Source organism: Balaenoptera acutorostrata, chromosome 16 (genome assembly GCF_949987535.1).
Source record: "Balaenoptera acutorostrata chromosome 16, mBalAcu1.1, whole genome shotgun sequence".
NCBI lineage: Eukaryota > Metazoa > Chordata > Mammalia > Artiodactyla > Balaenopteridae > Balaenoptera > Balaenoptera acutorostrata.
This window is the reverse complement of record NC_080079.1, coordinates 81171602-81195981: the sequence shown is the minus strand read 5'-3', so window position 1 is coordinate 81195981 and position 24380 is coordinate 81171602. Positions and strand designations below refer to the sequence as shown.

The window sequence follows — 24380 nt, the reverse complement described above, 5'->3', positions numbered from 1 at the left end:
CTTTCCCCTTTGGCAACCATAGGTTTGTTATCTATGTCTGTGAGTCTGTTTCTGTTTTGTAAATAAGTTCATTTGTGTCATATTTTAGATTACACATATAAGTGATATCATATGGTATTTGTCTTTCTCTTTCTGACTTATTTCACTTATTTCCTGGCTATTGTAAATAGTGCTGCAGTGAACATTGGGGTGCATGTATCTTTTCGAATTATGGTTTTTTTCTGGGTATATGCCCAGGAGTGGGATTGCTGGATCGTATGGTAGTTTGATCATTTTTAGCTTTTTAAGGAACCTCCATACTGTTCTCCATAGTAGCTGTATCAATTTACAGTCCCACCAATAGTGTAGGAGGGTTCCCTTTTCTCCACACCCTTTCCAGCATTTATTGTTCGTAGAATTTTTTTTTTTCACCTGCCTGACTATTCGTGAAAGGGAAACTTACTTCCAGAATAAGGACTGAGCTTTCATTTTTGTCTTAAGCTGCATTTTCCAGGATCCAATTCCATTGTCAGTGACCAAATGACCTATTATGTCTAGAGCCGGAGTCATCCAAGGTGTGACATTTATAGAAAAGTCATAGTATTTCCTCAACTTTTAGGTTCTGCCTGGCTCCCCATCCCAGTCTCACCTACTGTACTGAAGCATGGGTACTCACACCTACCTGTGCTTTCTGTCCTTATTTTATTTTATTTTTAACATCTTTATTGGAGTATAATAGCTTTACAATGGTGTGTTAGTTTCTGCTTTATAACAAAGTGAATCAGTTATACATATACATATGTTCCCATATCTCTTCCCTCTTGCATCTCCCTCCCTCCCACCCTCCCTATCCCACCCCTCTAGGTGGTCACAAAGCACCGAGCTGATCTCCCTGTGCTATGCGGCTGCTTCCCACTAGCTATCGGTTTTACATTTGGTAGTGTATATATGTCCATGCCACTCTCTCACTTTGTCCCAGCTTACCCTTCCCCCTCCCCGTGTCCTCAAGTCCATTCTCTAGTAGGTCTGCATCTTTATTCCTGTCTTGCCCCTAGGTTCTTCTGACTGTTTTTCTTTCTTTCTTTCTTTCTTTTTTTTTAGATTCCATATATATGTGTTAGCATACGGTATCTGTTTTTCTCTTTCTGACTTACTTCACTCTGTATGACAGTCTCTAGGTCCATCCACCTCACTACAAATAACTCAGTTTTGTTCCTTTTTATGGCTGAGTAATATTCCATTGTATATATGTGCCACATCTTCTTTATCCATTCATCTGTTGATGGACACTTAGGTTGCTTCCATGTTCTGGCTATTGTAAATAGAGCTGCAATGAACATTTTGGTACATGACTCTTTTTGAATTATGGTTTTCTCAGGGTATATGCCCAGTAGTGGGATTGCTGAGTCGTATGGTAGTTCTATTTTTAGTTTTTTAAGGAACCTCCATACTGTTCTCCATAGTGGCTGTATCAATTTACATTCCCACCAACAGTGCAAGAGGGTTCCCTTTTCTCCACACCCTCTCCAGCATTTATTGTTTGTAGATTTTTTGATGATGGCCATTCTGACCAGTGAGAAGCGATACTTCATTGTTGTTTTGATTTCCATTTCTCTAATGATTAGTGATGCTGAGCATCTTTTTATGTGCCTGTTGGCAATCTGTATGTCTTCTTTGGAGAAATGTCTATTTAGATCTTCTGCCCATTTTTTGATTGGGTTGTTTGTCTTTTTGTTATTGAGCTGCATGAGCTGTTTGTATATTTATTTATTAGTTCTAATTGTGTGTGTGTGTGTGTGTGTGTGTGTGTGTGTGTATGTGTATGTGTATTTTTTAGGATTTTCCATATACAAGATCATGTCACCTGCACAAGATTGTTTTACTTCTTCCTTCCAGCATGGATATCTTTTATGGCTTATATCTTTCCTAATTGTCCTGGTTAGAACCTCTAGTACAATATTGAATAGAAGTTGAGATCTTTGTTCTTTTTAAATACATATGTTTACATCTGTAAATTTCATTCTAAGCACTGTTTTAGCTGCATTCCATAAGTTTTGTTATGTTGTATTTTTATTTCCATTTATCTCAAGTCATTTTAAGATTTCCCTTGTGATTTCTTCTTTTCCCTGTGGTTATTTAGGAGTGGGTTGTGTAATTTCCACATATTTGTGAATTTCCCAGATTTCTTTCTCTTATTGATTTCTGCTATTCCTTTGTGGCCACAGAACACACTTTGTATGATGTTAGTTCTTTTAAATTTATTAAAATGTGTTTTATGGCCTAACTCATGTATCTTGGAGAATGTTACATGTGCACTAGAGGAGAATATGTATTCTGTTATTGTTAAATGTTCTATACGTGTCTGTTAGGTCTAGTTGGTTTATTGTATTGTTCAAGTCTTTTATTTCCTTACTGATCTACTCTCTAATTGTTTTATCCATTATTGAGAGTAGGATATTGAAGTCTCAAACTATTTCTGTTGAATTGTCTCTTTCACACCTCAGTTCTATCACTTCTTGCTCTCAAACTTGGGGGCTCTGTTGTTAGGTGCCTATGTTTATAATTGTTATATCCTCTTGGTGGATTGACTCTTTTATCATTGTAAAATGTCCTTCTTTGTCTCTAGTAACGTTTTTTTCTTAAAGTCTTTTTTGTCTGATAAAGTCTATGTTGTCTGATATTAAAGTCTGTTTTCACTGATCTAGCCATTCCAGCTCTTTTGTGGTTACTGTTTACATGCGATATATTTTCCATCCTTTCACTTTCAACCTATTTGTCTTTGAATCTAAAGTGTGTCTCTTATAGAAAGCATATAGTTGGATCATGTTTTTTCTTTTCTTAAAATTTATTTTATTTATTTTTGGCTTCATTGTTGCTGCGTGTGGGCTTTCTCTAGTTGCGGCGAGTGGGGGCTACTCTTCATCGCGGTGCGCGGGCTTCCCGTTGCAGTGGCTTCTCTTGTTGTGGAGCACAGGCTCTAGGCGTGCAAGCTTCAGTAGTTGTGGCATGCGGACTCAGTAGTTGTGGCTTGCGGGCTCAGTAGTTGTGGTGCACAGGCTTAGTTGCTCCGCGGCACGTGGGATCTTCCCGGACCAGGGCTCGAACCCGTATCCCCTGCATTGGCAGGTGGATTCTTAACCACTGTGCCACCAGGGAAGCCCTGGATCATGTTTTTAAATTCATTTTGCCAAACTCTGACTTTTAATTGGAGTGTTTAATTTATTTACATTTAATGCAATTACTGGTAAGATAGGGCTTGCTATTTGTTTTTCAATTATGTCATTTTTGTTCTTCTTTTCCTCCATTATTGCCTTCTTTTGTGTTGAATAGATATTTGGTAGTACCATTTTAATTTCCTTGTAATTTCTTTTACTATATATTTTTAAGTTATTTCCTTAGTTTTTGCTTGTCAGATTAACATTAACATCTTAACTTATAACAATATAGTTCAGATTAATACCAACTTAATTTCAGTAGTGTACAAAAACTTTGCTCCTCTGTCGTTCTGTTACCTCCCCTCTCCTTTCTGCTTTTATTGTCATAAAATATTCATTTTTATACATTGTGTACTCATCAACACACACTTATAATTATTGCTTTATGCAGTTGTCTTTTAATTCAGATAGGAGAAAAAAGAGTTACAACCATAAAATACATTTGTACTGTCTCTTGTAGTTACCTATATAGTTACTTTTACTGATACTTTTTATTTTTTCATCTGGATTTGAGGTCCTGGCTTATGTCCTATTTATTTATTTATTTATTTATTTGTTTGTTTGTTTGGCCTTGCCATGCAACTTGCGGGATTTCAGTTCCCTGACCAGGGATTGAACCTGGGCCACAGCAGTGAAAGCCCGGAATCCATACCACTAGACTACCAGGGAACTCCCTGGCTAATGTCCTTTAATTTCACCCTGAAGGACTCTATTTAGTAGTTATTGTAGGGTAAATCTCCTAATGATGAGTTCTGTTTTTATTTGCTGGGAAATTTCTCCTTCATTTTTGAAGGACAGTTTTGCTGCATAAAGAATAGTTTGTTGACATCTTTTTTCTTTCAGTACTTTGTATATGTTATCCCACTGCTTTCTGCCCTGCCCTTCTCTGGTTTCTGATGGGGAATCTACTTGGAGCTTGTTGATCTTTTTGGATGTGTAGATTAATGTTTTTCATCAAATTTGGGACATTTCAGCCATTACTGCTTCCAATATTCTTGTTGCTCCTTTCTCTCTTTTCTTTCTGGGACTTCCATTATATATATGTTGGTATGCATGGTAGTACCTGAGGCTCTGTTTATTTTCCTTCATTCTTTTTAGTTTCTATTCCTCAGACTGGATGACATTTATTGACCTCTCTTCAAGTTTACCGATTCTTTTTTCTGCCTGTACAAATCTGCTGTTGAGTCCCTCCAGTTAAATTTTCATTGCAGTTATTGTAGTTTTCTACACTGGAATTTCTATTTTTTCAAATAATTTATACCCCTTTATTGATACTCTTTATTTGGTGAAACATTGTTTCCATGCTTTAATTGTTCTGACATAGTTTCATTAATTTCTTTTTCTTTAATTCCTTTTTTCCAGTTTTATTGATATATAATTCACATATAACATTGTATAAGTTTAAGGTATAAAACATAATGATTTGATATACGTATATTTTGCAAAATGATTAGCACAATAAGTTTAGTTAACATCCATCAACCCACATAGTTACAAATTTAGTTTCTTTATGATGATAACTGAAGATTTACTCTCTTAGCCACTTTTAAACATACTGTATGTATTGTTAACTATAGGTATCATGTTGTACATTACATTCTCAGAACTTATTTATCTTTCTGTGAGTTTTTACCTTTTGACCACTTTCACCTTATTCCCTCACCTCCACCTCCTACCTCTGACAACCCCAAATCTTATCTCTGTTTCTATGAGTTTGGTTTTTTGAGATTCCACATATAAGTGAGATCATATACTATTTGTCTTTCTTTGCCTGACTTATTTCACTTAGCATAACACCCTCAGGATCCATCCATGTTGTCACAAATGGCAGGATTTCCTTCTTCTTCATGGCTGAATAGTATTCTATTGTGTGTGTGTGTGTGTGTGTGTGTGTGTGTGTGTGTGTGTGAGACATTGTCTGCATTCATTCATCCAATGATGGATATTTAAGTTGTTTCCATGTCTTGGCTATTGTAAATAATGCTGTAGTGAACATGGGAGTGCAGATATCTCTTTGGGATAGTGATTTTGTATTTTTTTGGAATACATATCCAGAAGTGGGTTGCTGGATCATATAGTAGTTCTATTTTTAATTTCTTGAGGAGCCTCCATACTGTTTTCCATAGTGGCTGCACCAGTTTACATTCCCACCTTTTCTCCACATCCTTGCCAGTGTTTGTTATCTGTTGTCTTTTTGATGACAGCAATTAGAACAGGTGTGAGGTAATGTCTCATTGTGGATTTGATTTGCATTTCCCTGATGATTAGTGATGTTGAGTTACTTTTCATATACCTGTTGGCCATTTGAATATCTTCTTTGGAAAAATGTCTATTCGGTTCCTTTGCTCATTAAAAAAAATTGGGTGGTTTGGGTTTTTATTTTTGCTCTTGAGTTGTGTGAGTTCCTTATATATTTTGGATATTAACCCCTTATCAGATGTGTGCTTTGCAAATATTTTCACCCAACCTGTAAGTTACCTTACTTATTTTCTTTTAATATATGTAAAATAGCTGATTTAAAATTTTTGTTTAAAACAAAGTCAAATGTCTGGACTTCCTCAGGGACAGGTGGTGATTGCTTTTTTCACTTGTGGAACATAATATTTTTTTCCCTGCATGTCTTGTAATTTTTTGGTTGAAAACTGGACATTTAAAATAATTTAATGTGACAACTCTGGAAGTCAGATGCTCACTCCTCTTCAGGGTTTGTTGCTGTTGCTGTTTGTTGAAGTCACTGTGATTTGTTTGTTTAGTGACTTTTCTGAATTAATTCTGCAAAGTCTACTCTTTTGTTGTGTATGGCCACTGTACTTTCTGTTTGGTTATCTTAGTTGCCATTTAACGATTGGACAGAGGTTTCCTTAAATGCCTGGAACCAGTCTCCCAGTCTCGGCCCAGGGGCTCTGCGTGCATGTTGGGGCGCATCTTCAACTCTCAGCCAGGCAGTTAACAACTCTGCCTTAGCCTTCACTTCCTGTTCGCACAGAGCTTCACAGTCAGCCAGAGTGAGAGCTGAGGGCCTTCCCAAGGCTTACCTAAGCATGTGCACATGCCTGGGCATGCATGTGGCCTTCTGGATTCCCAGGAATACACTGCAACTTTTAAAAGCCCCTATGGACATCTCATTGCTGAGCTTTGTCTTTTAAGCTTTTTGGTTCATCAGATGTTTGCTCCAAATGTTATCCACTGCCTCAGGCAGCTGTGAAGTTAAATGCCTGTAATTATCTCTGACAATCAACCCTCGGGAATAGGCTTTTTGTACAGGGTGAGCTCTGAGTCAGAGAGACATCCTTGCAAATGGGTCTTCCGGGAAACCACCAGACAGGCTGAACAATGACAATTTTCTGGAAATGAGGCCTTGAAAGAGTTTCAGCCCTGTTCAGCTTCCCCGCAGTGGCTCCCAGGCTACTGGTTTCCATGGCAAGGGTCTTGTTTTTCAAGGCACTGGAAGCTAATGGGTGGGGGATGAGACTGAGGCAAGTTAGCACACCACAAAGCTTACAATTCTTAGTGGTACTCAGCTGCTTTTCGTGAATAAATGCTCCCTGCTTTGCTCCACATCTCTGATTAATTTTTGAAATTCTAAAAAAGTTGATTCTAATCATTTTTGCCAGTTTTCTTGTTGCTTTTATGAGGAAAGGCTTTTCAGAGGTCCTTACTATACCATTTTGCTGACATCTGTCCATCCTCTTTTGAGAGCGGGTCTGTGATGTCTCTTTAAACTTATAATGCATATAATCTTTGATCTAACACATCTAATTTTAGAAGTTTATTCTTCATATATGGTCACACATTCGAGTAAAGACACTTGGTCAAGATGGTCATTGAGGTATGTTTGTGGTCACCACGTCATGCCACACCTGCGTGCCTTGTGCTAGGGGACAGCCCAGCCACCCAGCAGAATGCCCTGCAGCTGGTACGGAACATGAGGAGTTGCCCAGAGAAAAGAGCAAGTTGAAAATAATGTGTGAAGTGTGAGCCCTTTAGTTCAGAAAAAGAACCCCGCATGCACATGTAAATCATCTCACGAACACAGAAAGTTCTGGGTGGTTGCACACAAGATTAATTAATTGTGGGTGTCTTTGTGGAGGGGCTGGGGCCTGGTGCCTGGGGCATTTACTTTTTCTTGTATAATCTTTTGTACTGTTGAGTGTTTTCTCATGAGCATGTATTGCATTTTCAATTTTAAAATGGGTAAAATAAACAAGCAAACTAGGCAAACAAACATGTGACTGCACGGGAAGGCCCTGACCAGGTAAGCTCTGGTCTCCTCCCCTCCCCCGGGGCCCTGGTTCTGGCTGGGAGGCTGGGAGAATGAAGAACACTTCTCTGCAGGCCGTGCCCACAACTCTCCCTCCTTCAGGGTCCCAGCCCTGTCCTGGACCCTGTAGGGCACATGCTCCGCTCTCAGCTCTGTGCCTTTACTGGGTGTCCTCAGGACAGCCGCAGCTCTCTGGGGTGAGAGGAGAGGGTACGGTGGTGGCATCCCTCAAGAGCCCGTGATTCTGGGACTGTGAAAGACCCCTCCTGGGAACATTTGTGTCTGCTCTAGGGACAGGCATGTGCACAGAAGCACACACAGGTCACCTCGTGTCCGTTTGGCATCAGGTCCCTTCCTACCAGCCTGGAGCGTCGTTCTCTCTGGCTCAAGACAGGCTGGGGCTGAGCGGATGCTCGTGGGCAGGCAGCTGCAGCCCATCCCCAGGAAGGAGGGCAGAACTCCCAGGGGGCCACCACCTGCTCCCTCCCCAGTCAGCCCCACCAGCCTCCCCTCTGGATGCTCCTGCGGTCCCCCAGTGCCCCTCCCCTGCTCAGATGCCGCCCTGTCCGCCACAGATGGCCTCTTCCCGCCACAGGAGAGAGGGCTGGGGGAGAGCCCAGGGACCCTCACAATGGCCCTGGTGCCTTGTCCGGGTTGCAGGATCTCGGCAGGACTATATGTGGGTATGAGAATGGGACAATGATCAAGGAAATCGGAGGAGGAACCCAAACTCTCCTTCAAAATATAAGTAAACTGTCAAAAAGTGTAATGTAACTCTCCCAAATATTGAAGTCAGCCAAGTAAATAGAGAAGCTCAAGCGTAGGAGACCATATGTTCTGCTCCGGTTAAAACCTTTTCCCGAAGGTGGAATTCAAACATACCTGTGTCAGGCCCGGCACATCTCCACCTGCTCAGCCGGCCGCCGCTCCCCCGCCGGGGTCAGGGCCTCACAGGGCCTAGGTCGCTGTCCAAGGTGTGCAAGGGGTGGGTCCCCTGCTGCCTGTGCCCAAGAGATTGCAGGACAAGCTTCTGCTCTCAACCCCGAAGAGGCAGGCTTGTGGTGGTCCCGGGACATGTGTGTCGGTGGCTGTGGGCCTGGCTGGGCGCGTGAGCGGGTCCCTGGGGCCTCCTGCCGGCCGGTGGGGCTGGGCCCCGCGGAGGCGGGGCTCAGGAGGAGGGAAGCCCAGGCCCGCCCAGCATCCTGCATGGAGCCCCTGTGGACCTCCCTGGTATCGGGCGCCTGGGCTTGGCACCAGGCTGAGGCTCGGCTGTGAGCAGTTATGTCTTGTTGAAGTCCAGGGCCTGGGTCAGCCAGGTGCCCCAGGGTTGGTCAGGCAGCCACAGGGAGGGAAGAGGCGGGAAGACTGTTCCAGAGGCTGAGGAAGGGGAGGAGGCCCGGGCTGGGGAGTGTGCGTGGAACCAGGAGAAATAAAAGTGGCAGATGCAGTCTGCTTTTTCTAGAAATGTGGACGAAAGAAGAAATTGGAAGGCAGCTAACAGGGGTGGGAGGTCAGGGAGACTGTGTTTGTGGGTCCGGAGAAGTGCAGAGCTGAGAGGAAGGGGAGGCAGAGAGAGAGGCTGAAGGGGAGAAGGGGGTGGGAGGGAGGAGAGGCCCCCAGGGGGCTCCAGGGACTGGCCCACCTGCTGGCTGGGGCTCCACCCCAAGGGGAGGATGAAGTGGGAGAGCAGATGGGGAGCCCCCAGGGACCGGGCAGGGGGAGGGGCAGAAGAAGCTCCAGAAGCATGAGGGGGTTTGGGAAGGAGTCTGGGAGCTGGTCACGGATAAGGGGAACCCAGTGAGACAGAAGAAGTCCCTCCCCTCATTTTCTGGCAGCTCCAAATTCCAACCCCCTTGCCCCACCAAACCAGGCTGGTACTCACTCTCTGCCCCCGTTCCCTACGGGCAGCAGCAGGCCCAAAGCATCCATCCCCACCTCCCAACACACACACGCTCAACAGGGGACCTCAGGTGTGAGTTCCCTGGCAGAGTCTCCTCCGAGAACTGAAGCCAGATGACCCTGCGGGTGGTGGTCACTGACCCAGCCCCACCGCGCCTTCTCTGAGCATCCCTAGGAGCTCGCTGCGGGGTCAGCCCCCAAGGGCTTAAAGCTGGCGCCCAGCTGCACTGGGACTGCTCAGGGCCTCGAGAGGGGCGTCAAACCCGGCACCTTCTGTTTCACACCTTCTGTTGGGGAAAGCCTCCCAGGTAGCTTGGGTCTCCCTTCCTCCCTGCCCCCTCCCAACTTGGCCACTCAGTTGAGCTTCTGGAGAATTCCCAGGACAGCCATAGTGTCCAGGGGTCTCTCACTACAGGTCCCCACATTGGTCTTTCTGTGCCTTGAATGCACCAAGCTCCTTCCATTCTTGGGGGCCTTTGCACTTGCTGTGCCCTCTGCCTGGCACACCTTCCCTGGTACCTTTACCAGGACACTCCCACCCAGCAGCCCAGCCTCTGTTCCAGGCTCACCTCCCCAGGGAGGCGGCCTCTGACCCACAGGCTCTGTGCCATCGCCCTTCTCATCACCAGCTGTACTGTGTTTACCATTCTCCCCTCCCACAGCCCTGAGAGTCAACCCTGAGAGCGGGGACTGTGTCTCTGAGAACTTAGCACGTAGTACATGTTCATTAACTTTTATAAAACGGATAAGTGAATAGTCTGGTTAGGAATGCAAAATGCCACCCAGTGGTTGAGGAGCCCACCAGTGAGGAGCTGGAGGAGGGACGCGGATCCAGGGCCCTGGTACCCTCTTCCTCCACAGCCTCACCTGAGGCAGACATCACTAATACAACACAGCACATTGGATTTATGGAGCCCAGACAGGAGCTCTGATCCTCGGGGAGGCCTCTAGGGAGCCACTAGCTCTCCTTAAGAGGTGGTGGGAAGAAGACTAGGGTATAAGGTGCACCTCGTGAATGGGCTGGTAGTCCAAGGGCAAGGCCCTCAGGCATGTTCTAAGAGTCAGGAAGGCTTCCTGGAGGAGGGGACAGGGTGGGCCTGAAAGGTATTGGGACAGAGGGGGAAGGAGAAGGACAGTGTGGAGTGTGGGTGATAACATAAGTCTTGGAGGTAAGAATCAAGTGGACACATCCCCGAGACGGTGAAAACCAGCCCGTGTGGAGAGGAGGGTGCCTGTCAGGCTGACTCCCACAGCTTGCCCTGCCCGGTACCAAGCAGAGCCTTCTGGCCTGCCAGCTGGAGGGAGAAGCTAGCGGGACGTAAGGAGAGAAGCGAAGAGCACTGCCGAGCACACGCACCAGATCACGCTCTCGGTGGGTGAGACGGAACGGGGCCCTGTCCCTTGTCTGGAGGGTGCTGCTCCCATGCAGCCGTGCTGCCTGATGCAGCCTTTCCTGACACCCAACCAGCAGGGTCCTCAGGCTCCGCTGACTCTCCATGCCACCTGTCTGCCCTGGGCACCCTTCCTCCCTTGGTTATACCCTGGCTGGCGGGAACGGGTCTCCCTTCTCTAGGAGCCGGTGAGAGTGCTCGAGGGCAGGCCCCCCACCGTGGGCTACTGCCAAGCCAGCCCCGCCTCCCGCCAGGCACCCTCCAGAGGAGCACTGCAGCCTCACGTCCTGATTTTAGCGAAAGAACATGCACTGCGTTATGCCAGTGACAGAGCCCTTCACGTTCATTGGAGAAAACTTGGAAAGCATTCAACGAGGACAAATGGAGAGAAGAGAGCAAAAGAGGCCATTGGAGAGATGGCCAACGGCGGGCAGGCACCCCGATTAACCTTCCAGAGGGTGTATGCCAGTCTGTGTTATAGGCACATACACACATGTGCACATGGAGAGCACAGGCACGTGCATGCACACACACACACACACACACATGTGCTCGTGCCATACACATGCACATTCACGCACAAAGCACACACGTGCAAACACATGCACACACATATACGTGCACACGCACACACACATATACGTGCACATGCACAAGATCACGTGTGTGTGCATGGACCTGTTATGCTTTCAGCCAGGCCTGCTGCTAGGGAGGGGCTGTTCTCTCGTGAGGTGCCTTGAGGGAACCCATCTCTGCCACCCATTTCTCCCCTTTTTCCCACCAGTGACCCTGACACTTGCACGAACACCCTGTGTTACGTTTAAAGTTATTTTTGCAGCTTGCACAGGTAAAAATTGATGACTCGGGCTTTTGGTTGCCATGAAGCAGTTTGCTTCTTGTGGATGGGCGTTTCCTGCTTCTTCATTTGCATGCCCTCCGCCTCTTTCTGGCTCTGAGGTTGAGGCTCTGCAGGGTTCCACAAGGACATTCATGCCTTGTCCCTGTCCCACTTGCTGGCCTGTTCCCCAGGCAGTCCTCCACTCGGGTGGGAGCTTTGTGTGGGGAAGGGTCTCCCTCCGTCTTCCCCTTTACGCCTCCTGCCTTCGCTGCCCCTGCAGGTGCTCTCATCAGGCTCTTTATGGGCGCCTGGCTTACATCGTGACCTGCTTCGTCTCAGGTAGTGAGTCCTGGTTTTGGGTGGGGGACTGAGGCTCACAGAAGCTGTGACCTGGTCCAGGACTGTCTGCTGATGACATCACAGTTCAGGGCGCAGCTCGCTGAGAGTCCCGTGTGCTTCCTAGTTCACCAGCACCCAGAGACCAACCACTGTCCTGGACAGAGTGGCCTGCGGGGCTCCAAGGCCACAGGGCTGCCCAGCCTGAGGTCACGGGCCTTCCGAAGGACCCAGCCTCGGGATCTTCGTCCTCCCAGCTTTGGGACCCTGCAGGACCCAGAAGTCTTACCTCGGCCTTGACCTCCATGTGACCCCTCCAGGGTCAGCTTCCCTGCGGCAGGGCCTCCAAATGGGGAGGTCATGTTCTCTTGGCAAGAGGAATGTTCTCTGACGATGACCAGCACTGGAAAGGACCAGGCCCTTCAGTGTCAGGGTTGTCTATGGGCCAAACGTTGGAGTCAGAGGAATGGAAACTTTCGGGGTGCGGTGGCAGGCGGGGCCTTGCCACTCCAGTCCAGGGGGCACCTGCCCAGGTGAGCAGGCAGCTTCCTCTGCAGCTCCCACCGCTGGCACCGGCCAGGGAGGCAGGCCTGGGCTTCCCTGGGGGAGGGAGGGGTTCCTCTTCCCACCTTTCCCCGGGGGAGCATTCTCTCCCCTCCTCTGCTCTCAGGAGATAAATGTTGGTGGCTGGTCCCACACACAGGCAAGAAAACAGCCTCACTCCGGAAGCTGGACTGGCTAGGGAGTGTCGCCTGAAAGGAGGCCTTGCTTAGGAGAAATTAATTTCTTTCTTTGAGAGCAGGAACCTGAGTGTGGCCTCTCTGAGGCCTCGGGGTGGGCTGCGGAAAGGGCTGGAGTGTGGCCTTGGGCAGCCCTCCTGGGCTCGCTCGTCTCCCGCCCCCCCATCCTGGCCCACCCCCGATAGGCACCAGGGCACCAGCCCAGGAGATCCTGCAGGCCGCCCTGGGCAGGTTGCTCCACCTCTGCCTGGTGATCTCCGTGCAGTGGGCTCGGGTCCATGCTCTGCCCACCACTGCCAGCCGGGATTGGTGGGCACTCAGCGTGAAGGGGCAGCAGGACTCAGGGGAGCATGGTCAGGGAGGGGCGCTGCTAGGAACTGCCCCCTTCACTGGGCGGACAGGACCCAGATGTGCTCGTGCCCAGGCCCCCCACTTCCCCCCCTCCCTCCACCGAGGGACCGCACCTGGATGAGGGAAGACCCTCCTCCCACCTGTGTTTCCTCCTTCTCTGGAAGCGGAGGCCAGGCCTCTGGCACCTAGCAGGGAGGAACTACTCTCCTGATGCGTCCAATTCCCCTTCCAAAGGGCTGCTTCCCTAACGTCCGGCACCTCCCGGCGCCCTCTGTTGGGGCATGGCCCTCCCCTGCCCCGCGCACCAAACCTCTGCATCCTCCCAGCCCTGTTCGCCAGGGCCACCCAGGCCCTTCCCTAGCCCCCAGGACCCTCTGGGTCTGGCCAGGCCCCTGGGGAACTGTCCCCACCCAGCCCACCTGGCTCCTCGGTACCCCTACCGCACCCACTGGTCCCTGCGCCTGGTGGGGGAGGCGTGAGAGCTGGGACAGTGGAGAAGGCCGCGCTGCAGGGACCACACAGCCCTGTGGCCAGCTGCAGTCCCATCTCCACCTGCTCCTTTCCCAGCTTGTTGACGGGAGAGTGATGACTGGGCCCGGGCGCAGAGAGTGGCCGCTGTCCCAAGCAGTCTGTGCTGTTAGTCACGGTTAGTTACACGCCCGGTTACACGCATGCAGCAAGTTACATACCCGGGGTGAGCGGGCAGATCTACCTACAGTGGAGGACAAGCAGAGGCTATGGGGAGAGGCTCGTGGAGGATCCTGCCCTGCTGGGGGCTGTTTTTTAAGGCAGAGCAGTAACCTCTGTGATATGAGGGGGGCATCAGAACGGTCAGCTGTCCCCCCATTTGCCCTCCTCCATACCTTGTGCTTCAGTGGTACCTAAAACCGTACTGATTTGTTTGCTTCCAACATTATTCTCCAAAAGGGAGTATTAATCAGACAGGGTTAGGGAAATGCAGAGACCCCTGTGTGTTCCTCAGTGGACATCGTTGTGCCCAACTGCTCCAGGTCGCCCGGGGACAGGGTCAGCAGCTGAGGAGAATCGGCACTTCACGCTTCCCCAGGGTGTCGGCCACGCGTGCCCTGAAGCTCACGGGTTTGCATGGGTGTGAGTGCCGCAGGGCGACCCTGACCACCCAGAGTGCTGACTGGCCCTCAGGCCACACCATGTCCCAGCCGGGTCCTGTTGAGCACTCTTGCGGGGGGGCATGGAGGCAACAGGAGAGGGCCTCTCGGTGGACAGTTGCTGAGTGCAGCGGCCCAGGCTGTTTCCCAGGGCAGGCGTAGAGCCCCTGGACAGCTCAAGCCTTCGGAACTAGAAACTGAGAAGTCTCTAGGGCTCACCAAGTGCTTGATTCATTTGGCTTCAGGTTTTGCCAGCCATCCTGTGAGTTGGGTGTCATGAACCCTGCTTTATACCCAGGAAATGATAACTCAGAGAGGCGCCCACCTCATCCATCGCACTCAGAGTTGGAGCCGAAGCTCTGCCTGCACGGCTGCCCTGGGCGATAAGTGGCTGGGGAGGGGGGGATGGAGGAGGGTGGCCCCAGCTGGGCAGCGTGGAGAGGGGAGCCCGTGCAGGAAGCAGAGGCTGCATGTAACCTGCTCTCTCGCCCCTGGTGCTCACCCCTGCATGGTCCCGCAGATACCATCAGACTTTCACCTGCGCCTACTGGCAGCCTGCCCCCCACCCCCCTGCCCTGGAACCCTAGCTTCCGAGGTTTTAGCCTCTGCAGGGTCTTTGTCGTGATGCTGGTGTGGGCACCACCTGTGTGGGCACTTGGGTTCCTGCTTCCTCTGTTCTTCAAAGTTGGTCACCCCACATTAGGCCACCTTCCATCTTCCAAAACTAAAACCTTGCAGGCTGTACCTTTTTAAAGGAAGGAGCAGGTGTTTTTTTGTTTTTTTACCAGAGGGGCCTTTGGTCTTGGGGGGAATGAGGAGAGGGAGGCAGAGACCACCAGTGTCCTTAAAATGCTCCTTTCCCCAGTTCGGCTTCTCTGAGTTGTGGCTCACAGCAGACTTGGAAGGGCCTTGGGGCTCAGACAGCTTTGCAGGCTCTGCTTGGGAAGTTATTTCTTTTTTTAAAGTGTAAACTGTTTTGAAGTGTAACGTACATACAGCCAAGTGCTTGAGTCATAAATATTGCAGCTCAGTGACTTTTCATGGGGTGAACACATGGGTGACCAGCACCCAGCCGCAGCCCCAGCAGCCCCGTAGGATCCTGATTAGATGTTCTTTCGCGCCTGATTTCTTTTGCTCCACGTGATGGTGGTTGAGACTGCTCCTCGTGTGTGGCGTCTTCGTTCATTCTCATTGCTGTGAGGTGCTCCCCGAGTGACTACACCTCCTGGCTGTGGAGGGCGGCTGGGTGGTTCCCAGTTTAGAACCATTGTGAAGAGTGCTGCTGTAAACACTCGTGGATGGGTCTTAGGGTGTGAGTATGTACGCATTTCTGGTGGGTCTACACCCAGGGAGGAGTTTCTGGGCCTGTATATGCTCGACACTTTTGTAGGCACTATGGGTCCATCTTCTCACGTGGCTTTACCAGTTCAGCTCCCACCACCAGCAGCTGGGAGTTTCCGTTGTGCCACATCCTTGTCAGCACTTGGATATTTCTGCCTTTTCATTTTAGCCATCCTGGTGGGTGTACAGCTGTATCACACTGTGGTGTTAATTTTCCTTCCCCTGATGACTAATGAAGTTGAATGCTTTTTCTTATGTGTATCACCCTTTTGGATATCCTTTTTGGTAAAGTACCTCTTCAAGTCTTTTGCCTATTTTTAAAAAGTTGGGTCTTATGACTTTTTTGATTTTTATGAGTTCTTTATATATTCTGGATATGAGGCCTATACTAGATACATACACCTATATCTATATTTGCACAGTTATACACAGACATACATACGCACATATTCATTCAACAGATAGGTGTCAAGTGCCGCCACATGCAAACATGTCACAGTCACTGGGGCACAGCAGTGAACAAAACAAAGGCCCTGCAGTCATGGAGCTCGAATTCTCCCTAGAGGAGACTAACAAATAAGGAAGTAGAAAGAATATGTCAGACTGAAGTAGCCATGAGAAGGAAAGTTCAGTGGGAGAGGAAGTGTGGGAGTGGAGGTTAACACTGTAAATATGTCACCGAGAAGGTGACACGTCAGTAAAGACCCAAGGGGGAGAGGCATGCAGACAAGCAGGGCCGGCGGGGGCAGAGGTGAGTGGAAGGTGGGAGGTTTCAAATGGGGGCAGGCCAATGGGGCCTGCAGGGCCACTAGGACCCTGGCTTTCATTTCACTGAGGGTCTGGGCAGAGGAGGGGCGGGACCTGACTCAGGTTTTAACAGGGCCAATCCAGCTGCTGTGTTGAGGCAGGACAGGTGGAAGCAAGGACACTAATTAGGAGCTTGTAGCAGTGAGTCCAGCCTCCTGTCCCAGTTTCCCGTCTGTCCCAGGTGTCCGTACTTGTGAGGATGTCCAGGGTCAGTGTCATTCTGGAATCAGGCTTCCTTGCTCCACGGGATGGGTGCACCGTTCCTGGTCTCATGGCCAGCCCACATCATCTGGGGTGCCTCATCTTTCCAGAAGCCCCCAGCACATGTCTGCTGGCCGCACCACAGCTGGTTCCTTCTCTACTTTCTAAAGCCAGCTCTGGCAAGGTCATTGTGTTCCTGTGCCGGTCCCCACAAGTCCTCCCTGCAGCACCTTGCTCTCTACCCCCAGCCCCACCCACAGGCTCAAGCAGGGGAGCACCCTGGCAGGGGACAGCCCTGGCACGCCCATCTGCCTGCTGCCTTGGGATGCGGATGTAGTCCGTGTACACACATGAATGCTGAGGTCACGCCTGTGAGCAAAGGCGAGAGAGCACCACCTGTGTCTGCGAGGACACTCCCATTGCAGAGACTACTGGCAGCGCATGCTCCTTCCTCCTGGGAAGCAGCTACCTTATCAAGGGTCTTAGGGATGCTGGTGAAATCTGTGAGTTGCATGTACAGAAAGGTGCAGTGGTGCTGCATATCGGCCTAGCCACCTCCTCTGGGCCATGACATCTAGAGAAGCAGAGGGGAAGGCTTGCTCGGGGTGCAGAGGGTGTTAACTGCCCACATGGACTTCCTGAGGAAATAACTGTGGCTGCCTGAGGGCCCAGGTGTCCTGCAGGGCTGTGGGGTAGGGCTGAGGACCGCAGGGGTAGGTGCCTGGCAGGCTCCCCCAGGGCAAAACCCCTCACCCCTCTTGGCACTGTGGAGCTGTCTGAAGGGGTAGAGTGGCCAGGCGGGCTCAGGACCAAGGGCCCAGGCTGGTCCTGGTTCCACAAGTCCCCTGCAGAGGGCAGTGTCAGCTTTGCATCCTCTGACTGGCCTGAAATGAGATGCAGAAGCAGCGGGGGAGACGGACAGTGTGAAAGCTTGGGGGGCTGACGTACCAGCAGGCTGCAGCCCTGGCCATTTCAGCTGATGTTGTCCCCCTCTTCCCGACTGCCCTCCCACAGGAGCAGGTGCTGGAGCAGTGAGATCTGGGTTCCAGTCTTAGTAGAGAAAGCGGGGTGGGGGCAGACCTCCAAGAGAAGGACGGCTGTCTCCAAACTCCTGCATTCTCTTGGAGGAGGCTGGTGAAGGGACTCAGCACAGCCCCTAATTCCTCAAGATGGAAATAGCTGTCCAGCAGGACTCAGCCTCAGGGCCAATCTTGCTACTGGTGAGAGAACAGGCAAAGGAGAACGGGTAGCTGGGAAGAGAGATGGCTGTCTCACAGGCTGCTGGGGGCCGGCGTCCTGGTACTTGCCTGGACACTGACAGCATCGCCTCTCCCCATCCCAGCCCCAGGGCTTGTTCATGAGCTCTGCCAGATCCCACCCCGCTCCCTCTCCCCACTCAGCCTCTGGGCCCTCCGGTTCTAGATCTCCCAGAGAGGGCGCTCTTCCCTCAGTCCACCTTTTCCTTTCAGAGTCTCAGAGCCCGGGTTGGGGGCAACGCAGGAACGCGGGGGAGCGGAAGATCCGTCACCGGACAGGATTCCTTCTGAGCGCCGGGGCTCCTGGGGGCGGGAGGACGCCGCGCTGTGCCATGTGCCAGGTCCGACCCACGCCGTGTCTTAGAGTAGTCCTCCCACAAAAGCAGCTGCCGTGTCCCCTGTGTTCACACAAGGAAACGGAAGGACAGAGAGTTCCGTGGGACGCTCGAGGCCAGAGCTGTGTGGAGTGAGAGCCCCGTGAGGGGAGGCATTCAAGCCAGACGCTGGCCAAGCACCTGCCGTAGCTCTGTAGTGGACCTCTACGATGAGGTGAGGTCGGGGAGGGGGAAGAGAGGCTCGAGGGAGGATATGGGGGCGCAGGGGTCTCTCCGTTAGCTGGATCTCACCAGCACGACCGCTCCTACCGCGCGCTAAGCACCGACCCACACGGCGCCCCTTCGCAAGCCCACCCGGCGCACCCAGCACCGACACCCTGCCGTGGCCTCCGTCCTGACGCCACGGCCCGCTCCGCCTGCACTCCCAGCGCCAGGCCTGTGCGCCCTGCCCACGCCGCGCCCCTCCCGGCGCCCCAACCCCTGCACCTTCGCCACCGCCCTCCAAGCAGCGCCCCGCCCCTCCGGTCCTTTCCCCGCCCCCTGCGCCACGCCCCCTCGAACTCCACGATGCCCCGGCCCCGCCCCTGGCCCTGCCTCGAGGTCCCTCGGCCCCACCCCGTCCCTCGCTACCCCTGGGCCCCTTACCTCCGCCCCATCCAGAACCCTAGCGTTCCCGGCCCTGGCCCGGCCCCGCCTCCCGGGAGGAGGCGGGCGTGGGGTAGTCCGCGGGCGGGGCGGAAGGTTGGAGCTGCCGTGGTGCGGGGGGAGAGAAGCGGCCGCACGCGGGACGCCCGGGGCGCCGGGAGACAGCGCTGGGAGCAGGCAGCCAGGATGTTTCTGGAGCCCCAGGTAGGGCTGCGGCGCGTGGCAGGTGCCGGGCGGCGGGTCGCGGAGGCGGTGACGTGGACGAGCTCGCAGGGCAACCCCTTGGTTGCAGTCGGACTGCGGGGTCAGGGGTTCCTGCGCCGCCGAGCTCGGGAAGCGGTCCTGACCTCCTGACAAGGAGTGTGGCCATCCCGAGAACATCTTTGGCCAGGCCCGGAGGAAGCCTGCCCTTGGTAACCACTCTCTCTGTGGGTCCCCACTGGGGCACCGGCTGTCAGGTGGGCTGCGCCCAGGGCTCAGAACGGATGGGCAGCCCAGGTTGCCACTGCCTTTCCTGGCACGGCCTGCGGACGCCGGTGATAGTCTATGGCCGCGCGGCACCTGCACACCTGTTAGGGACCCCTGTGGGGTGGACAGGGCAGGAGAGGCAGGAGACAGCAGCCCCAGTGACAGGGTCGGCGGGAGGGTGGCTGCCCTGGGACTGGCACAGGCAGGCTTATAAGCGCCAAGACGACAGCGGATCCTTTTCTGGACTTGAACACAGAACCACCTGTTTGCCCTGGGGGAGGTGCGGGGAGAGGAGGTCTGTGATGAGGTGGGCACGTGGGAGGTGTGTATGTGTGATGTGTGGGCGAGAGTGAGAGTATGTGAAAATGTGGGCATGTTTATATATGGGGTGTGTGTGTGAGAGAGAGGGAGAAGCAGGGCGGGCAGAACTGTGCCTGTGTGGGCCCACAGACACCTGTGGATTTAAGGAGAGTGAGGCCCAGCCTGGGGCTTCCAGGGGTGTGGACCCCAAGGTGAGGGGCAGCTTCCTTTCTACAGGAAAGGAGGCTGAGAACCTGTCCTGGAATTAATCCCGAGCATGAGGCAGTGTTGCATTTCCATGGCTCAAACCCTTCCTTTGAGGCAATCAGGCAATGTGATTCAGGTGCCGCTGTTCTAAGCCCTCAGCCTGGAGCTGACCGACGTAGACCCGAGACCTCAGGCTCAGTGCAGGTGGGGCACGGAAGGGGGCCACAGCTGGGCTGACTGGGCCTAGCTGTGCCCAAGAAGCAGGACTCATTTATTCCTTCGTTCTTTCACTTACTCAGTGTGCATTTATTGAGCACCTGCTGTGTGCAGGCACCATGGATTCAGCAGGGAACCAGAGACACCACAGTCCCTGTCCTCATGGCTCACCTTTTAGCAAGAGAGGGGAAAAAAAGCACAATCAATTAATGGAATATGGAATGTTACATGGTGATAAGTGCTAAAGAGAAAAAGTAGAGCAGGAAAGAGGTATAGAACATATCAAGGGTGCATATCAAGAGCAGGGTAGTTTAGGTTATCAGCAGTAACCAAACAACCCCCAAAGCCAGGAGCTTATAACAACACGTTGTAATTTTCACTTATCGGCGAGTTCTTCATGGTTTGGCGGGGGCCTGCTCCTAGCCTTCCTCGCTCAAGGACCTGGGCTGGCAGGTCCCATGGCAGAGGGGGAGAGAGGCCCTTGCACTAACCTTTCAGTGCCCCAGTTCAGAGTGCTACACGTCACTTCTACTCACTGCTTTTGAGCCAGATGAGTCACAGGGCCCCACTCAATCTCACTAGGACCAGTAATGACAATTCTGCTCAGCCTGGCGAGCAGGGGTCCAACACGTTTGGTGCCCAGCACACTGACCACCAGTGTGGGGCAGCTGTTTGTGCCTTGGGTGGGGCAGTCAGGGGAGGCCTCAGCCTGAGGACCTGCTGGAGGAGAGGGAGGGAGATAAGTGGCAGTGGGAGCAGAGGAGCACAGCAGGAAGAGGTCAGGCAAGGCTTCGAAGAGGACCAGACTGGAGGCCGGTGTCAGGAGCAGAGCTGGTGAGCGTAAGCAGATGGTCTGGCCAGCGCAGGGGCCCAGGGGCTCAGACCAGTGAGGTAGCAGCGGAGGAGGAGAGAAGGGCCGATTTACTCTGAAGGTAAAGCAGGTGGCCTTGCTGATGGTGGAGCTGTGGTGTAGAGATGGAGAGGAGACAGCTGACTCCAGGAAGAAGAGGCGGGAAAGGATGCAGGTGGAGCAGGGGGGGTCGGGGAGAAGGTGGGACAGGTTGACCCCCGGGGCGATGTCACCTGGCACTGGCTGGGCGTATGGAGTTAGGGGAGGGTCTGGCCTGGGGTGCTAATTTGGAGCCCCAGCTTGCTCCATCCTTCAAGCCCTTGCTGCCTCCTGGCCACGCCGCCTACACCTGTACCTGCTGGCTCAGGACAGCCTGGTCCAGGCACCATGCCCTCATCTTGCTGGGCCTGCCTGCTGCTGGGGTTGGAGGAGCTTCGTGTGAGCTCCACCGGGGGAGGCAAGGGGAGGTGGGGGGCCACAGCATCTTGTGTCGACCTGGCTGCCGTCCCCGTCCGAGGTTCAGGAGCACTGGGGGCGGTACCACCTGTAGGTCACATACCCACCAAGCACAGGGACCACAGTGGTGCAGGGTCTTTGCGGGCTAGGCCATCTGGGAGAGCTGCTTGGGGGTGGGGAGTCACACACTGGCTTTGGGATGGGTAGGGTTTGACTTGAGAGACGGAGCTGAGGTACCTGTGGAAGCTGCCTGTACCCACCACAGCACTGGGCTTCTTGGCCCTCTCCCTCTGGGGAGCTGCTGTTGAGTGACCAGAAGAGGGCTGGTCTGTCAGGACTGTGGTGTCACAGTCCTGACAAACAGTCCTGATAAAAACAGGTCAGCCAGGAGACCTGTTTTATCTCCCTGCTCTTCCTTCTCCTAACCCACTGGAAACCCCCTGGTCATCCTTGGAAGCCCACCTCCAAATCACCTCCTCCAGGATGCCCTCTTTGACTTCTCCCTACAGAGATAGTCCCTCCACCCTTGTGCCCCCTCAACACCCAGCCAGCACAGATCTCTAATCCCGAGTCTCTCATACTGCACTGCGGTGTTACTTCTACTCCTACTGGCACACACTGAGCTCCATGGGTTCTTCCATTTCCAAGTGTGCAGCACAGATCAGTAGGACCTCAGGGATGTTTGTTGACTGAATAAGTGAGGGAAGGAAGAAACAGACACGAGGGCTGGAATGGCCCACGGAGACTGCCTAGTTCTGCTTCCATGTGTTACACATGGGGAAGCTGAGGCCCACAGGTGCTGCGGCTGGCCTGAGTTCAGCCAGGGTGTCAGGGGTCACAGCTGGCCCCCTGCCCAGGATGTCCACTATGCCAGGTTCTGGGCTGGCTGGAGCCCTGTGGGTTCCAGGACAAGGGGAGCCCAGAGGCAGACAGATTGGAGGGCCCTGGGTGATCGGTCAGGTGGGAGCATGTGGACAGTGGCCCCGGGGTCTCCAGAGGAAAGCAGTCAGGGACCTCCACCGTGGTTCTTTGCTTCTCACCCCCTGGAACCCTGCAGCCCCCAAGAGCTCTGGCCCTGTGGCCTCATGGTCGCCGGCCAGCCGGTGGGGTTTCTCTGGCAAACCCACTGCCCTGTGTCTCAGCCTCCAGTGGAAGAACCCCACCCTCACTGTCCCGCTCACACCGGCCTGCCTGGCTGGGGCCAAGCCCACGGCATTTCCCAAAGGTCAGTGTGGCTGCCGCACGAGCCGCCCCCTGCCTGTGGCGAGTGTGAGTCAGAGGACTTGGAGCCAGCTCTTGGGTCTCCTTTAACCCTCACGAGGTCGCTGTTCCAGTGACACAAGAGGAAGCTGAGGCTCTGAGGTGTAAGGCAGCACCATGAGCAGAGCAGGAGGAGCCGACATTCATTCTGGGGCTGGCCGACCCCAGAGCCTGGCCACCCTGCACGCACCAGGGCCCCGTGCAACATCCTTAGAAGAGGGATGGCAGGTCCCTAGAGGTGCCCAGCCCAGAGGGCAGAATGCTGCGGTGTCAGGGGTGTGTGGCCAGGAAAGGGGGCTGTGGGCCGGGTGGCTGACCTGGGTGGCAGAGCAGACCCACTGAGAGCAACACGCCCCTGCCCAGAGGCTGGGAGACCTGCAGAGCTGGGAGGCCCCAGGGCACGCACACGCGCACACACACACACACGCACGCACGCACACTGGCACCGGCTCACACACACCCTCCTCCCTTCTGCCGCTGGGGTGAAAGCACGCACTCCACGTGGACTGAGTCGGGATGTCTTTGGGGATGGGAATACCTGTCTCCAGGCGAGGTTGATAGGTAAGACAGCGATCTTTAAAAAATGTATGTTAGGTAATTGATAATTAAAGGCTCAGTATTTTGAACAGATTTTTCAGTTGGGCTCCCTGGAAAACCCAGGAATGAATTTAATTCATTTCTAATGTATCTTGTTAACATTTTCTTATCTTAGTGTGTTTTCTGAAATGTACAAAGCAACTTTATTTATTTATTTATTTTTAACATCTTTATTGGAGTATAATTGCTTTACAATGGTGTGTTAGTTTCTGCTTTATAACAAATTGAATCAGCTATACATATACATATATCCCCATATCTCTAGCAGTTGTCCTTGGCTTGATCTTCATTTTAATGAAGAGGCCGCTAATGTTTTACTGTTAAGTCTGAAATTGGCCCTAAATTTCAAATACATAATCTTCATCATGAAGTACATTTCATTCCTACATTAATTGCCGAGAGTGTACACCAAGAATGGATATCATATGAGGCTTTCCTGTATCTAGCAGAATCATCAAATTCCTTTCCTCCTTGGACCTGTTAATGTGTTGACTTATTAGCTTTTCTGAGCTAAATCATCCTGTTTCTGGAATAAATACCACTGGGTCAGGCTCGATTGTGCTTTGAAATGCTGCTGGGTTCATTCTGCCGATATGTTGCTTGGGGTATTTTTCATCTATATTCATAGGTAAGAATTTATACGTACTTTTTTATTAGGGGAGATATTTGTCACATTTATAAATCATGGTTATGTTAGCTTCATAAAATGAATAGGAAAGGTTTTCAATATGAATTGTGTAGTTGAAAATAGTTTAAATATCATATAAAATTATCTTACTCTTCAAGGGTTGAAATAATTCATTTTGGAAACTGGCTCAGCCGGGGCTTGCTTTTATTTTTCTCTGAGGTTTAGTTGGCTGTCAGCTTACTTAATTTGTACTATGGTTATTGGTCTTTTTGCATTCTAAACATTTTTAGCCCATTTCGGTTATTCATATTTTCTAGGTAATATCCTAATTCAAAATGCTTTCAGACCTTTTAGCACAGATTTACATCATCTCTTCTTTTAAAGTTTCTCCACATCTGTGGTTAGAGTCTCTTTTTCATTCCTCTGATTTTGCATTTCTCCCTCTCTTCATTCCTTTCCTCCCTCCCAGTCTCTATCCCTCTCTCCCTCTTTCCCTCTCTGCCAGCTTCCTTCCTTTCTTCCATCCTTTTGTTGATGAGAATTGCCAGAGGTTTATCTTTTTAATTTGTGTTTCCAAAAGAAAATCAGCTCTTGAATGTAATCAAGTTCTACTGTCTTTCTTTCCTTAAATCCACTAATTTATCTTTTAGTAATTCCTTCCTCTAGTTTGCTTTGC

General features: G+C 51.6%; 1 protein-coding gene across 4 annotated transcripts in view; it reads left to right on the top strand.

The window, feature by feature from the left end:
• RASGEF1A (RasGEF domain family member 1A) overlaps positions 1 to 24380 on the top strand; it is a 105865-nt gene that overhangs the window by 49673 nt on the left and 31812 nt on the right. Inside the window, exon 1 of one of the 4 annotated variants that reach the window (XM_057530981.1) lies at positions 18856 to 18926. The exons of 2 other annotated variants lie outside the window; for them this stretch is intronic. In XM_057530981.1, coding sequence (XP_057386964.1) covers positions 18909 to 18926 — 18 coding nt within the window. In that variant the 5' untranslated portion in view covers positions 18856 to 18908. Of the gene's footprint in view, positions 1 to 18855; positions 18927 to 23627; positions 23705 to 24380 lie in introns of those variants that run through there. One more of the 4 variants, XM_057530984.1, reaches the window with a different exon arrangement.